Source organism: Poecilia latipinna, unplaced genomic scaffold, assembly GCF_001443285.1.
Source record: "Poecilia latipinna isolate Pla-1442-1.1 unplaced genomic scaffold, P_latipinna-1.0 Scaffold581, whole genome shotgun sequence".
NCBI lineage: Eukaryota > Metazoa > Chordata > Actinopteri > Cyprinodontiformes > Poeciliidae > Poecilia > Poecilia latipinna.
In genome coordinates this window covers 196,322-212,512 of record NW_015113197.1, presented here as the reverse complement: position 1 = coordinate 212,512, position 16,191 = coordinate 196,322, and the positions used below count along the sequence as shown (strand labels likewise).

The following is a 16,191-nucleotide window of genomic DNA, read 5'->3' as shown; positions in this document are numbered from 1 at the left end:
TACCGATACACAACTGTCTTTTTCTGTAGTAGGAGTTACGGGACAGAGGAAAGGAGGTGCTGTGTTGACTTGGTTCCAGAATGGACTCCTTGTTATCCCGGAAATCTGCAAAACCAAGATCAGCAGTGGGGACTGGAACAGATTTGTATGTGTGTGTTTAATAGTCAGCTAATACTATGCATGGTTTCTGACTGCGGGAAACATTTTAATATTTAGAATAGAAAGTCTACATATTAATAAAAATGAGCCCTGATTAACTCACTAGACCAAAGATAAAGAGAAAAGTGTATTTTCAAGCAAATGTATAATTTTGATCTGGACACCTGAAACCTCCCTCTCCAAAAATGCATCTGTATTGTAAAGAAACCCAAGTTTCTTTTAGTTTGAATGTTTTTTCATTCACTTCTTATTATGCATTTTCATATTCTGAAAATGTCTTGTTTTGTTTCATTTTCAGATTGTATGTTTTTATATTGAAATCTTTTTTTCTTCAGATTCCAGTGTTTTCAGTTTCTGATGGGTGAAAAGGTTGAGGCCAGTGGTTCTCCACCGTTTTTTTGCCAGCGTCCCCTAAACATTACCCAGGTCCCTGGATTAACTTTCATGGGAGGTAGCCTGCATAAAAAATGATGTAGGCACCAGATATTATGATTATTACTGTTGTTATGATATTTTCTGTCTGTAATTATCATCACAACTATTTAAAAAATATGGATAAACAGATTGGAAGTTGTTACACCTAACAAGAAGGTAATAGAAACCTCTCACTTTGTTGATAATTCATTGCTTTCTGATGAGCTGATAGCGCTTTATGCCAAATCTCCACAGGACAATGAACAGCTGAAAAAGCAAATCAAAGTCAGAGTTTATGAATTTATTGCTACATTTGATCTATAAAGCTTCTTCTCTTGGAGTAACTGCTCAGTAACGGTACTCAAGGTTTCCCCCAGAAAACTTTCTAAGCCCAGTGGTTGGGTGCTTGGGCAGTCATTCTATCAGTCTATCAGTAGTCTGCTGAAACTGTGAATTTCAAAACATTAGAATCTCTAAAAACTGATTTTTTTTTTCATTAACTTTAGACATTGCGTTTCTTGGTTGTTTTCTGTGTCATTATCGTCATCTATCCTAAATAAATCTTTAAAAAACTGCTCTCCCCTTAGTCAGACCTAATAAGGTAGATGCCTCCGACATCTTGGAAAGGTTGCCTGCTGTACTCTGTGTAATCTGTTTGCCAGATGTAATGAATGGTTTAATCAGACATAAATCACTGAAAACTAAACTGATTTTCACATTTTCTTTCCTGAAACTTTATGCATACAGTCATATACACATGGTTCAGTATATTCCTGGTGGGGTTAACAGTAATGAAATATTCTAAAATGATGTACAAAAAGTATTTTGCAAACCACACAGTCACTCATATTTTTATATTTTTTAAGATTTTATCTATACATTTGTATATCTATGTATACATACAATCATACAAATATAGAAGTGATTAATTATTAAAACTTAATATGATTAGATTATTTATAATTATATACACATGGGTAAACTATATAAATACACACAAATAATCAGTTATCTGTGATGACACAACCATATTTACATATTTATAGAGTTGCTCATAAAGGTTTTACATGAGCTAAAATCCCAGAAACAGGACTGCTTTGCAGAAGTTTTTTTGGTAACACTTTATTTGACCGGGTGTACATAAAACTGACATAACACCTCTCATGAAGATGAAGGAGTCTTCATGAATGGTTATGACTGTTGTCATAAAGTGTCAATGGGTAAATAATGACACTTTTAATGCAAAGTTGCTCTAAAGGTTGCATTGAAAGTCCATTAAAAGGGTGAACTTTGCACTAAAGTGACATTGTTTGCAAAATCATGCAAAATTGGGGCTTTTAATGCAAATTTGCATTAAAAGTGTCATTATTTACCAATTGACACTTCATGACAACAGTCATAAACATTCATAAAGACTTCTTTATATTCATGACAGGTGTTATGTCAGTCTTGTGCACATCCCGTCAAATAAAATGCAACTGTTTTTTCTTGTACTGCCTTTCTGTAAATCAAGAGAAGTGACTTTGACAATGTGGTGCATTTTTATCTTAAAAAACAAAGTCATAACCATTGAGAACAAGGCAGAAAGAATGATGATTATCAGTGTCATCTTTAATACGACCGTCGGTATTAAAGATGCATTAATACATCGTTGTATTGAAAAATGTTAAGCTGACAAATTGCGTGGTTTTAGTAGCTCTTCCATTTCATGGCTATTAAGGTTTTTAATAAGCACCACAAAGACTGTTTTGGTTGCCCAAGCTTTATGGGACAGGTTTGTCTGCTCTCAGCGCGGATGTGCGCATTAATTCTACTGTAGATAAAGCATTTCATATTGTACAGTTTGATGCATTGTGTCACTGCAAACAAATACAATACAAATAAACCCGTGGGCTGCGCAACTACGAGGCGAGCATGAAAGCTCCTCCACGGACAGTACCACTGGCTCACCAACGCACCGGCTAACCAGGAATTCAGGCTTTATCAGCGCAGACACAAACTCAACATGTTGAGATTAAACGCACACGAGTAAAGCTTGCCTGCCCGCCAGGCTTATGATACACTGGGGGAAGCCCTGAGTGTCAAATTATGTCTAATCTTCTCCAGTCTCTTTGCGAACAATGTGTGCAATGGTTGACACCTTTGGAGGTTGCTGTGTTGAAGCTCTAGTATCTCAGCTCTCAGCAGCTTCACTGTGCCTTGTGATGGAACCATAGTTGTTCAGGGTTAGGAGGTGGTAACCCATCAAATGATGACACAGCCTTTCTGACCAGCTCACATGACACAGCAGTTTTCGTAGAATCTGCTACAAATCCTGCTGTAGAAACCAGAGCATTTTCCACCAGACCACCAAACTTATTTGGAAGATCGCCATGGTCGCACACAACATCTGAAATGGAGATTGTTACTCTTCAGCAATTCAAGCAGAGGACATCTAAAGGTGACAGGGACAAGGTGTCATGCTGGGCAGCCACATTGCCACTAGGGGAGCCACCACATCGAACCATCAGATGTCCTGGAACTGGCATGCAGATGGATTGTTATTCCAGCCACCTAGATTACAAAACAGACACATCATACAGGAATTACTGATAAGACATAACATACATAGACATTCATTAAGTATATTTTCAAAGTTTATTGTAATTAAAACAATAAATAAACTGGTCAACATTAAGGTTACCTTTGTAATGTATGTGGATGTGGGAGGGGCAATTTTCCAGTATCCCGGAGGTACTTGTATGCCTTTGGACTGTGCAGATGGAGTGTGAGGGCAAACTCTCTGTGCTCCTTTGAGTACTCATGGCCCTGATTTTCTAAGAAGTCCAGCTGAAGATCTGAAATTTTAAGAGCAAAAATGAAAAACCTCTCCTTCAGATAAATATTTGAGGATGTTAAAAAAACTGTAGTTATATTAAATAAATTAGAATACGTGTTCCAATGAAGCTCATTTGTTAGATAAAAAGTACCTTTTGAAAATAGATGACAACCTAAAAGCAGGTATAAGACATACTTTTCATTAAGGTTACATCTCTGCATTAAAAATGTTTTTTTATTGGTCTGATGTAATGTGTCTAATTTAAAATCTCATGTGTTCATTAACACAAATTAGCAGGAAATCATAATTAAGAGCAAGAAAGCCTTTCCAATCTATGTTTAGTTAATCTACATAAAGTGTTTCACTTAGTGTTAAAGTTCCTGAAATAAATGGACTCTTCAAAAATTTACTGAATGGGTCTTGAATATGAGTTTCAAAGAGCTAATTTCATCTTACCTGAGTATAATTCAAGCCTCTCTCTGAGCTTCTTATTAATTAGTTTCTTGTCACTCAAATCCCCCAACAGAGACTGAACTGTGGTCTTTGCCCTCTTTTCTCTGGCCATGGCGTTTTTCTTTTCCCGCTCTAGACTTTCCACTCTTGCCAAGGCTTCCTTCAGTTTAGCCGTAACAGCAGTAAGAGAAGCTGGCAAGGCATAGCCATGATCCTAATAGACAGAGAGATGAAGATTACACTATGTGATCTAACTGACTGTCTTCAGTTGTGAGAGTGTTTAATATGAGTGGCAGCAAACCACTGCTGAGAGTGGTTTGAGAGTTTAATATGGCCATGACCATTATGACATCATGTTTAAAATAGAAATACTCACATCATTAGGCTGAGGCTGCGGCTGTGAGGTACAAGTTTCTGTGGTATCCTGAGAGGCCACAGACAGGCAAGGCTCAACTTTTATGGAGGTTACTGTCATCCTGCTCTTTTCTGGCTAAAATAAAAAAGCATCATGATTATGAACTTTACAGTATATAGTAATCTGTACACATAAACAAATGGAGAAATGAGTATCTCACCCTGTCCTGTGAGTGATAATACAATCTGTACATTTGTACTAAGAGACTTAAGATGATACACCTACTCTTTGGAGGTCAGCAGAGAAGCTGAAGATTGATGGAATAGCACCATCTCTCAGTCGGACAATCTGACCAGTTCTGTCGAAATCCTCCCGTTTAAAATGCTCACTGCACAGCACGGATGAATCACTTGCAGTGAATCGCTCTCTCTGCAAAGACGCTTCCCACTTCTTCCTCATGTCTTTGTCTTTGGGAAACCTTCAAAACGAAAACAGGAGATTTGCGAGTGTCTACACAAAAACATTGTTCAAAGTAGGCTAGTCTTGTTTTTTCATTATAATGTTCACATTTCTTTACTACTTTTTACTTTCAATTTATTATAACTTTACTTCAATTAAACTCCTATTTTGATGTATATCTGTTAATAATGAACCAAAACTAATGAAAATGTGAGGAAGCTTGTTTGAAAACTGCTGTCAGATTTTCTGTTGTATGAATGGTGGACATGAGATATTGGTATCTTGCTGTCAGTTGGTTAATGGTGATATTGATTCAATTACATTTACCATTTACTTAGGTAACTTTTTTGATTATTATTGTAGGAGTATTTTTAGTATGGTGTAGTCTTGACTTTTACTTGACTAATTTCACTGTCACTACTCTTATTGAGTAAAATTTCTGGATTCTCTACCCACTGAATGAAAAACAAACATGTTTTAACCAGATAAAGACATACACCTGGAGTTTTTGTTAAAAGTTGCACATATTTCATATTGAATTACTGTCATTTTGGTCATTAAAATACCAAAATTTCCCCTTAACTTTATATTTTGGTCTGTCTGATGATGCTTAAATATTAAATGGTTGACAATTTGATGAGCTACTCAGTGCTTGAGAAGACTTTTTTTTTTTTTTTTTACCAAATAATTTCCCACGAGCGTGTATTACACTCCATGCGCGAAATTTTAAGTCCCACACACGAACAATTAAAAGTGACCAGCGCTACTCTGGTACAAAACTCAACACGCGCTCACGAGATGCAACTCTCTATGCTTTCAATCCATCTAACCTGGTCGCTTGTGGACCTGCGCGCTCATGTTAAATATTTGGTTAACTTTTGTTTTTCAAAACTTGAAATTATACCGTTTACAATACATCAGCGCTGAAAAGATAATGATGTACGCATCAAGATAATCTAAGCAAACAACACGAATATAAGACACTGAACACAGAGAGGAAATCCGTAACGTATACATACATTCATTATATAGTACAATATAAGTTTCATTGTGTAGCTCATGCAAAGAATGTCTGCATTCACATACCTCAATGGTTTTAAGTGTTTTGCTGTTGTTTTTTAACCAAACTTTAATTGTCCCATTATAACATTTCACCTCATTGTAAAAAGCAACAGTGTATTTGATACACTTAATGCGATATTGTACCAAAAATAGCAGGAGACTTATAAGGCACTTAGAATTTTTCTATGCATACGGTTTTCAATCGCCGCATGCTTCCACGTTTATCTTACTTGTGAAAAGTTATCCCCCGAGTCCTAACGTCAACAGTCCGTCGATTTGAGCAAAAATTAGCCGCACAATATTGAGGCATCTTGAGATGTTTATGATTTAGCCAAGTAGGTAGGACGACCGCTCCAAGATGGCCGTCGTATTTGGGAGGCAGGAAATACGGCCTTCCTAGGAAGAGAAATATTGTTTTCTCTTCCTAGGCAGGCTCCGCCCACATGCAGTAGTTAAGGTGTTTTTTTTCAAGTTTATCTGAGTAATAATAATAATTTAATACTTATGATTCAAATCGTGTCGTTCTTATAAGTGTAAGTTTTATAAATTTATTATTATTTCCCTTTTTTATTATTTTATTTACGCGGCAGGTCAAAGGCTACAAACAAAATGGCGGAACACCAAAGCGCTGCAGCTACAGCGCTGTGAGCGTCTATTTTGATGTTACAGAGTCTCTTTTCTGTATCAATGAAGTAACGGTTCCATGTCATTCGACCCCTCTTCGGAACTAACCGCTTCTCTTTATTATTTTATGTGGAAATACGTCTGCGGAGTTTTTACGAGAGTCTCCGGGTGAACCACACCACAGCGGCTTGCAGCTGCAGATCTGTTCGCTGTGTGATGAGAGTTTTCTCTGATGGTCTTCAGCAGCGCCAAGTGAAGAGCACCATCACGGATGCATGACTTATTCAAACTCTAATCAAAGATGAACAAGAAGAAGGATAAAGGATTTGAGAGTCCACGACCTTTTAAATTATAAGTATTCTGTTCTTCGTTACAAGAAATCAGAATGAAAGAAATTTGATTTCCAATTCTGTTCAGAATAGTCACTAATATTTACTAGGGTTTGTCACATTACTTACGTGTTAATATTATTTGGTTATTGCTTTTACGACCCATCAGGTGGTGTGCATCAACAACATCAATTTCCAAAGGAAGTCTGTCATTGTGAGTACTATTCTCAGTTGGGGATTTTTACATTCCAGGTCTTAAAGAAGACAAGAAAAGGGGCAGCATTCGTTTTATCCATTATCTATTTATAATAGAAGTCCTATGGATCTCTTTATCCATCCGTAGGATTCCCCCTCATACTTCAGTCCATTCGCTTTCTTACAGTCTGGTTTTTCAGGTTAATTAATTAAAACCTTCCCACTGAAGGAATATTATCCATAAATTCATACTTACGGTGGCTTAGTAGGTTCAACAAAATGCAAAAGTTTCAACACAACAGCAAAAGCCAGAAGAGGATTCATGCTAACATGAGAGTTATGGCACACTAGCTGGCATAACTCCCACTTTAGCCTAGTGCACAACACAAAAACAAAAGACCACAGCACAACAACAAAAGGTCACAATGAAAGTTATGCTAAAAGAAAATATCCCTATGATGGCCTAGAAGGGTCAAGAAAATGCAAAAACCACAATGGAATTCATTCAACAAAGGTTTTGATAAACTTGCTTTCATAATTTCCGTTTTAGCATAACTATAACCCTTCTGGGCTACTGTTTTTTGGTAATTAGATAAATACTGATTGAAGTTGCAATATATATTTTTTTACAATGGTGAATTGGTTAAGAGGTCAGCAACACACATGATAATTATATTGTGCAAAGGAAAATTACTAGTTACATATTAAAATAGCACATCTTAATCCCTATTTTCAGTCTGAAATCCAGACGAAGCAACAAAAACAACTTTGAGTGTCTTCCTAAGCTTCAGTGATCATTTAAACATTACTTTCTAACCAGATAAACGAACCTCAAATCATTTGTATTTTTCTAGTGATAGCAGTGACTGACCTCTGCCTCCTCACTGTGCTGCAGGGCTATGTGGAGCTGACCATTTTCCCCACAGTGGTCAACCTGAACAGGATCAAGTTGAATAGTAAACAATGCAGAATCTACAGGGTCAGGGTCAACGATCTGGAAGCCCCTTTCATTTACAACGACCCCACACTTGAAGTATGCCACAATGAGTCCAAACAGTAAGTAGAACCAGAGCTGTCACAGAAACAAACTAGTTTACGCTTTAGATCGTGGAGTTGATGAGTTCTGTGTGAGTGGATGCTATTGTTTCATCTTTTAGCCATTTTGTTGTTTTGTAATTTTGATTTCTTCCGGTCTTTATCATTTTGGCTTGCTGTGTAAGCTATTCCTGGTCTGAAACTATAAAGTAAAAGTATGGGAAATTTTTCCCCCAGATTTTATTCCATATCTTACTGCCTAAAAGTTGTCTTTGTCTGCTTTCCTTTCTTTATTTTCCTCTCAGGTTCCTTTCCTCTCTAGCTCTTCTTTCGGTCCTTTCTTCATTCCTTTGTTTTTTTGCGTTGTACAATCCTCTCATTATTTTGTTCTTTATTTGTTTTTTTTCCATCCTTACTAACTTTCTCCCTTACTTAAAGCCTACCGTTTGCAGAAATGCCTACTATGTTGAGGAATCCTGCAGATGTTTTATATCCAACTTCGGGGAAATGTTAATCTTCAACCACAGTTTTAAAGTTATTTCCCACAATTTTCTCATTGTCCATAAGAAAATGTGTCTGTGTGACATAGTTAAGCACAGTGGAGGGAGCTGTAGTAATGTGGGAGTTTGTTGCTGGGAAAAACACTGTTTTATTCCCAATTTCCGAAACTATATTTGTATTTTTGACCATGGGTGGGTTTAAGACTCTGCTACCATCTGTATAAAGTTGCTAAAGACAGTTTGTGTTCTACTGACATTCCTGCTGTTGTCCGGCAGCTTATCTGAGCTGGAAATGTTTGGACAGCTTTCTGAATTGAAATGCAACTTTAATGCTGGATAACAATGTTTTTCCTCTGTGTCTGCACAGACGGAACCTGAACTATTTCTCCAGTGCTTACACAGCGGCTGTAAGTGCTGTGGACCCTGACGCTGGGAATGGAGAACTGGTGATCAAAGTTCCCTCTGAGCTCTGGAAACAAGGAGACGGTGAGATACTGCCTTCATATTCTCATCACACTGTCAGAAAAAGGATTGAGATCGTTTTGATAATGACTCGTATCACATGTTTGTGTTTGGGTCCAGATCTGAAGGTGTTAAAGGTTTATATTGAGTTTTCATTGGACCAGCCCAAAGGGGGTCTACACTTTGTTGTTCCTGATGTGGAAGGCAGCATGGCAGAGAGGGGGGCCCACGTGTTCTCCTTTGGATACCAGAACTCCACAAGGTTGGACATTAGTGCAACATCCAGATTATCTGAAGCCACTTCATCGTAACCAGTATCATGTAAAATCGACTTTTTTGAGCTTCACATCATGTTTATAATGTTATTCACTCATCAAAAACATTCCTGGAGGGTTGCTTTGATTATTTCATGCATGTTTGAGTAATCCTTTAATTTCCTGTGGCAACCATTCAGCTTTGCAAAATGCCTGGGTGGACATAAGCCCCGCTTTTGAGGTGCTACTCCTCCTCAGAGCTTCAGTTTCCGAGATTCCACCTCACATAGCAGCCCTCCCCAGCCCCTCCTTATTCAGCTCCTTCAGACTAGCCAGCAGCAATTAGCAAACACTTGGTGGAACTACTCATCTGCTGGGTTCATTATATAAGCTACTTCTTGATAGAGTGTGGGTAAAATTGTTGTTAATGGGTTAATAGAAGAGGCATGATGAGTTCTAGAAGGTGGAGTTTTTGAAGAGATGGTGTCCCAATGTTAAGACATTAAACCTCAAAGTCAAATTTCTTTCCAAGTCATATATGACATATAGCATTTTTATAACAACTGAAGGTACCATGGTTACTTCTATGCAGTAAAATGGCAGTATGTGACTGGAAAATACATAATACTTTCCCTTTAATAGATTAATACATTATGAAATAAAACCTGGGAATTCTTCCATCTTTGCGGCCCCCTCTGAATCCCTTCTCTCCTCAGGTTCTGGTTCCCCTGTGTGGACTCCTACTCAGAGCTGTGTACATGGAAGCTGGAGTTCACTGTAGATGCGTCCATGGTGGCAGTGTCCTGTGGGGACCTGGTGGAGACCATCTACACCCATGACATGAGGAAGAAGACATTCCACTATGTCCTTCCCATCCCCACTGCGGCTCCAAACATCTCCCTGGCTGTGGGGCCCTTTGAAATCCTCGTGGACCCCTACATGCACGAGGTGCGTACTCTGTGATCTGTCTGGATGTCACTGAAAGATGTCCAGACATTCTGTTCTCAAATTAATAGAATAGGAAAAAAATGTTTTTCTTTTTTTTCTGTTGCTCATCATTGGGCTACACATCGCTGAAAAACCTTGTTAAACCCAGGAACTTCAGGGACTTTGCAACCCCCTGGTTATTGTCTCCTAACCTGAAGAACCTTCTCTGATTTTAAAAACTTGATCAAGTTTTATCTAGTTAAGTCACCTCTAAATCAGCTGTTTGATTCACCACACAGGGTGGAGTCGGTCAGTGACTGAAGCTGCTGAACCCAGGGGCTTTTTTAAAAAAATATATTGACTAAAAATATTGATGACTATTTAATTTTTTTTCTTTTACCTGCATTTCAATCTTCCCGTACCTTGTTTTATCTGAAAAAAAGCAAAATTAATTATTTTCTTGGAGTCATTCAAGTTCATTTCAGATCCATATTCTCCAGTAAAACTCATAACCATGTAAAGATAAAAAAGTGGTTCTGATACTAAGCAGCATTTGGTTTTTGCCTGTCTGTTTATAGACGTCTTTATACTGAAGTATTAGGACCATTGTAGATAAGAGACACAAATCTTCAAAGGAGTAATTTTCTGTCAAAGAAATTGACATTTTTAGGTTAATTCCATATATCTATAAGGAAAAACGCTGATATTCTCTGTGGAGAAGTTGTAAATTTGCACAAAGTAAAAAATTCAATTTTCCATATTGCTGGCATAAATTTCCAATGTTAAAACTAGAATACTGTGTGACATTGTAAAGTCAGACATTTGCGAGGGGAAAAAAAAACAAACATTTAATTTCATGAGAAAAACTCGGAGGTTATCTAAGATTATAAAGTCAGACATTTGTGACAAAAAGTAGCAGACGTTTTCTAAAATTGAGATGGAAATGTGAGAGGGGCACTTGTGGATATTTTCCAGAGTGTCAGACATAGATCCTGTAATAGAGGAACAAAATGTCTGGGTCCAGACTGCCTGCAGCTTCCTGCTCACTATTTCAGGTGTGTATTCTGGATCTGGTTCGAGGCGTTCCTGGTGAGTCCGGACCCAGGTGATGTCTGATAAATGAACAGAACCCAGGTCTAGCACTGACACTTAAACTCAAATGCACATCTCTTAAATTTACCACTTGAACCTTAGAGGACCTCTGGCACATTTTATTAACAATATCTGAATTTATAATCTCTGAAATCGTATCTTTTTTTTCTTGCAAATGGATTATGATTAGGGAATATTCAAGTTTTTTCCTGTAAATATGTGAAATTAATCTAGATTAATTTAGATTTGAACGAGTCTTTATGTAACTTCTCCTAATGACCACTAGATGTCTCTAAACACAGTCTCTAAACACAGTTGTGGTATCTGAGACACAACTGTCTGGGTTCCAGTACCAAGCCCTCTGTCGTGCTCCTGTCCTCTGCAGGTGACCCATTTCTGCCTGCCTCAGCTGCTCCCTCTGCTCAAACACTCCATGTCCTACCTGCACGAGATTTTTGAGTTCTACGAGGAGATCCTGACGTGCCGCTACCCTTACTCCTGTTTTAAGACTGTGTTTGTGGACGAGGCTTATGTTCAAGTGTCGTCCTACGCATCGATGAGCATTTTCAGGTTTGCATGGAGACGGAGGTCTCGTCTGCAGATTGTTCCATGTCTTGTAGGTTGTTATTCAGGCAGTTTGCTTTGTGTTTCAGCACCAACCTGCTCCACAGCCCTATGATCATAGACCAGACCCCACAGACCCGACGATGTCTGGCCCAGGCCTTGGCCCAGCAGTTCTTCGGCTGCTTTATCTCCAGAATGTCCTGGTGAGGCGTAACTTGTTTCGTGATGAGAGGACAGAACCTCAGACTAAACAAGTGTTTGTATTTCACCTCTTTTCCCACCAAGTCCACCACCATGACTCAACACCAGACCGCCTCTCCAGTGTGGTCGTCTTAGGGTAGTTGCTCCTGAGTCTCTGGAGGTTTAAAGCGTGATGTAGTTGGACTCTGAGATAAACCTTCTACACCACATGTCTGCATAATGGAAAAGAACTGTCAGCATTTCTTGGAGGAGTCTTGCAGTAACATGTAAACAATCCTCAGAAAAGCCTGACCTTCTTTTTCAACTCTGCTACCATTTAGAACTCAATGCATTTAATGGCTGCTGATAAGAGATTTGCAACAATACTCAACTTTTTATGTTTTTTTTTTTTTTTTGTCAGTGTGAGAAATCAGAATCTGTCCCAACTATGTACCAGATTGGTTGCTGTTATGTTATGGGGAAAGGATGCCTAATAACAGGGGCTGACACTTCAGACCACTCCAAAAGCATAAAGCAGACTACAGCTCAGGGCATTCTGGGTAAATAGAACCAATACAAACTCATGAGTCCAGCAGTAGCGAGAGAAATGGCTCATGGTTTTTTGCCAAAAACAAGAGAAAAATCCTAAAAAAAATCTGATGCCACTAAAGTTTTTTTACATTTCTTGAAGAAGGAAGTTGTGTTGTTTCCTTCAATTGTTCTCGGTGCAGCGCCCCCACAGGCGGGGAGGAGAACAGGTTGCTGAAAAGTTTGGTTGGTTTGACACAATACAGTGTGAAAGAGAACAGCAGCAACTGCAAATGGAACAAATACTGCCACTTTGTTCCCCAACTGAACAGAGTCTACTGGACTGTAGACTCTAGGTGTAAAAATACCCTAACAAATAGAATATCACTCCATATATTGTGCTGTGCTGTCTTTGCCTCCTCAATCATTTTCTCCTCTCCATCCCTCATTTTGTCTGACCTTGAAACAAACATCACATGTGGTGGGGCCTTCCCTCTATGTGGTGTTTAATGTTCAGCAGGCTGGTGTCATGACTTTTAACAGAGCGTGGCACTGCTGTTAGCAATTTCTAAGAGTAGGGGCTCACTGAGGCCCATAACTGAAAACAGGCCAGACTCATTATCCTGTCAGACGCAAAGAAAAGCAAAAAGGCTCTTTACCACACCCATCTGCGTTAACTGACAAATGGAGGGGATCTTTGTTAGCTTGAAGGTCTCCACAGGCATCTGTGTGTCCAGGAACACAAGCTGCTTGATCCTCGCTGACACACACACATACGCTCCTCTCATGCTGTTTTTAGCTCTGTTGTACCATTATATTCCTCTTAGAGACATACAATTTTCACTAAAGCTTCATAGAGAACAGCTGGTTTGTAAACAGTCTACTCAAAAAAATGAAGCTGATGACTTTTGTTTCTTTGGGGTTTCTGAGAGAAAAATGATCCATCATTGTGAATGATTCAGCAGAGCTGACGTACTTGAAGGGTACATCAGCATATTCACGAGATTCTGAAGCACATACTGATGTATGTAAAGAGTCCTGGCAGGCTCTAATCATGGAATGGATGGATGGATGAATGAATGGATGATCAGAATAATAGCAAGGTCTTTGAAAATGGGAGAAAAAAGTGAAAGTTTATGTTCATACACAAATTCATTGGGAACACTATAAATTCTTTTTTCTCACTATTCAAAGGTGAGGAAAAAAATAACATTCCACTGTTCAATATATTGCAGCATCAGCATAAAAAAATATTCAATACTAACTGTATAAACTGAAATATGTCTATAGATGTGTTTTTGCTGGTAACTGAACTAATGTTTCTGAGAACTGTGGATCCTCCTGAAGTCTAGCACCACCAGTCTCTTCCCATCGCACCAGTGGAGACTAGACTGCAGTTTTAAACAGTGAGATGAGACTAATAAGGCAATTATTCACAGGTTGTTTCCTAGTTGTTATGGTTTAAAAGCCACAGACTGCAACTTCCAGCTGTTCGAAAATGTGTAGGTAGAGTCGATTTTTAAGAGAACTGTGTTGATTCCTTCCACCTGAAAGGAAGAGGGGAAAAAATAAACTTTGACCTGGATTACAAATGGCTATATAAATACACCTTTAATGACACATTTATAATGCTTACAGTCTGAAACTGAATTATTATCACTTCTATCTCAGAGGAAGTTTGCAGTAAACCACAGATCTTGTTTCCACTGAGCGGTACGGCATGGTCCGATGTGGTTCAGTACACTGTAGCCCCTTCTGCACAGGTGTGGCCTTAACTGGTTCTTCCCCTGTCAGCCCCGGCCAGATTCGTCTCCATTTGCAGATCCTGTGCAGTTCCTCCCAGTTTTAGGAATTATAGGAACAAGCTGGGTATTGTGTGCAAGTAATTCGATTGGCAGCAGACTAGTGGTGCACCGATTTATCGGCCAGCCAGTTTCCTAAATATTGGGAGATTGATAATTGGTCTATGTTTAAATATGAAGCCGATCTTAGCCATTGATCTTATCTGCCTCAACAAAGGTTGAAAAATCAACCACTGTCCAGTTCTACTCTCTCCTGAGAAAGGTTTGACTGTTAGCCTAGTCCACCAGGTCATGTCGGCACATTTACAGTTAACAATAGTCACCCAATCTTTGCCAAACTCTGCTATATTTAGTGACATTTCAGTAAAAAGAAATTGGTATCTTCCAAAATTTTAATCGGCAGGTCAGGCTTTTTACAGATTGGTAATCAGCAATCAGCCAGAAAACTGCTATAGGTTCACCCCTACAGCAGACTGCATTTGTTGATTGGCCAGTGGAATCACGCCACTGGATGAGTAAAGGCAACACTTGCAGAAAAGGTCATACAGCGTTACATCAACTGGACGGGGCGACCAGCAATGAACAGATAAACTGAGAGATTTAGCAGAAAGGGAACGGCCAAAATGACATCATCATGGCATCGACCACAGCTCCTGCATGCTCACAGCCCGCCCACGTTCCCACCCATATTCTCGCCCACATAGTGGGGAATACACTGCCAATAGAGAGACATCCATCTTGGCTAGAACTGAACCAGAAATTAACTGGCTAGAATTAGCCTTGACAATAGCATTGTTGTTTTGAGCACAACTGTGGAACTGTTGACTATTATCCTCTTAGAGAACTGTTTTGTTTGTGCTTTGTGTGTCTGCAGCAGAGTTAGTTTTCCAGTAATAATGACCTCCTAAAGAGAAACTTTAAAAAAAATGATTTATTTCTCAGCTATTTTTTCCAAATCTAAGGCTGAAAATCTGATTCTGTGAAGCTGAAAATAATGAAAACATGACCCAGTAGTTATACCCTCATTCAAGGAGGATAAATCTCTTCTTTTGTATTTACTCATAGTAAATGCACAGATAAAATCAGCTCCGCTAATAAAAGGCAGCCAAGGTTTAAGCACAGCATGAAGCGGTGAAACCACCAAGGTTGAATCAACCTATTGTGCCTCCTTTTAACAGGCTAATAAATCCATGATGATAAAATTATGTGAGCAGTGTGTGTGTTGTGTCAAGGACTGCCACAAAAATACCCAAAGGGCAAAACCATCTTACAGAAATGATGAGGCAGCTCAAGTGTGGCCTTCATTGATTCTGAGGAGTTGCCTGGGATGGGGAAGCTAAGCTGTGTGGGCTGAAAGGAGATGGAAATGACAAACGAAGTGTTTTGGAAGCTTCACATCATCGCATTAAAGCACATGACCTCATAGACGGTACTGGATTATCAGTGTGAGGTCACTTAGTGTCTATTAAGTCATAAAAGAAGCTGATTCACTTCCAACAAATGAGAAAATGTGTTCCAGTCACAGTCATAGGACTGTCCACAGTCAGTGGACCTCAGTGGATCCACTGACTGTGTGGTCATATGATGATTTAGGATCAATGTTGTTCCTGTTGGTCCTTAGGAGGAATAAGTTGCATATTCAATTCATCCAGATTCAAATTAGGGCTACAGGTAACTAAAAAGTATTATAGTTATTAATTATTCTGACGGTTAATCATATTTTTAAAAATGACACAGTCTACATATTTTTCATTTAGCTACTTAATGAACTCCACTACTTCATATTTGAACTACATTCAAATATGAAAATGGATGATTCAATGGGTTTATTCAGATAAGAAGATTAACATTTTATTGCCTAAAATGGGATAACATAGCAAAAACAACCTGGTGAAGCTAAAACTCGGCCACTTGAGGAGTTTTGGCTAACACCTATTTACTGATACCGATGTTTTTATTGCAAAACATATATTAGTGCA

General features: G+C 38.7%; 2 protein-coding genes across 2 annotated transcripts in view; one reads left to right on the top strand and one right to left on the bottom strand.

The window, feature by feature from the left end:
• Positions 1-2,287: 2,287 nt before the first annotated feature.
• LOC106953441 (THAP domain-containing protein 6-like) lies at positions 2,288-6,105 on the bottom strand. The gene is made up of 6 exons (XM_015042211.1): positions 5,951-6,105; positions 4,485-4,677; positions 4,221-4,334; positions 3,848-4,058; positions 3,257-3,410; positions 2,288-3,126 (listed from the first exon to the last, which is right to left on the bottom strand). Exons 1-6 carry the CDS (start codon positions 6,028-6,030, stop codon positions 3,114-3,116), a joined length of 765 nt encoding a protein of 254 aa, XP_014897697.1. The 5' UTR covers positions 6,031-6,105; the 3' UTR covers positions 2,288-3,113.
• Positions 6,106-6,307: 202 nt separating this feature from the next.
• taf2 (TAF2 RNA polymerase II, TATA box binding protein (TBP)-associated factor) overlaps positions 6,308-16,191 on the top strand; it is a 30,864-nt gene continuing 20,980 nt past the window's right edge. The window contains exons 1-8 of the mRNA XM_015042205.1: positions 6,308-6,695; positions 6,833-6,887; positions 7,764-7,924; positions 8,771-8,889; positions 8,986-9,127; positions 9,836-10,067; positions 11,524-11,708; positions 11,792-11,905. Of these exons, the coding sequence (XP_014897691.1) occupies positions 6,646-6,695; positions 6,833-6,887; positions 7,764-7,924; positions 8,771-8,889; positions 8,986-9,127; positions 9,836-10,067; positions 11,524-11,708; positions 11,792-11,905 (1,058 nt within the window). The 5' untranslated portion in view covers positions 6,308-6,645. The remainder of the gene's footprint in view (positions 6,696-6,832; positions 6,888-7,763; positions 7,925-8,770; positions 8,890-8,985; positions 9,128-9,835; positions 10,068-11,523; positions 11,709-11,791; positions 11,906-16,191) is intronic.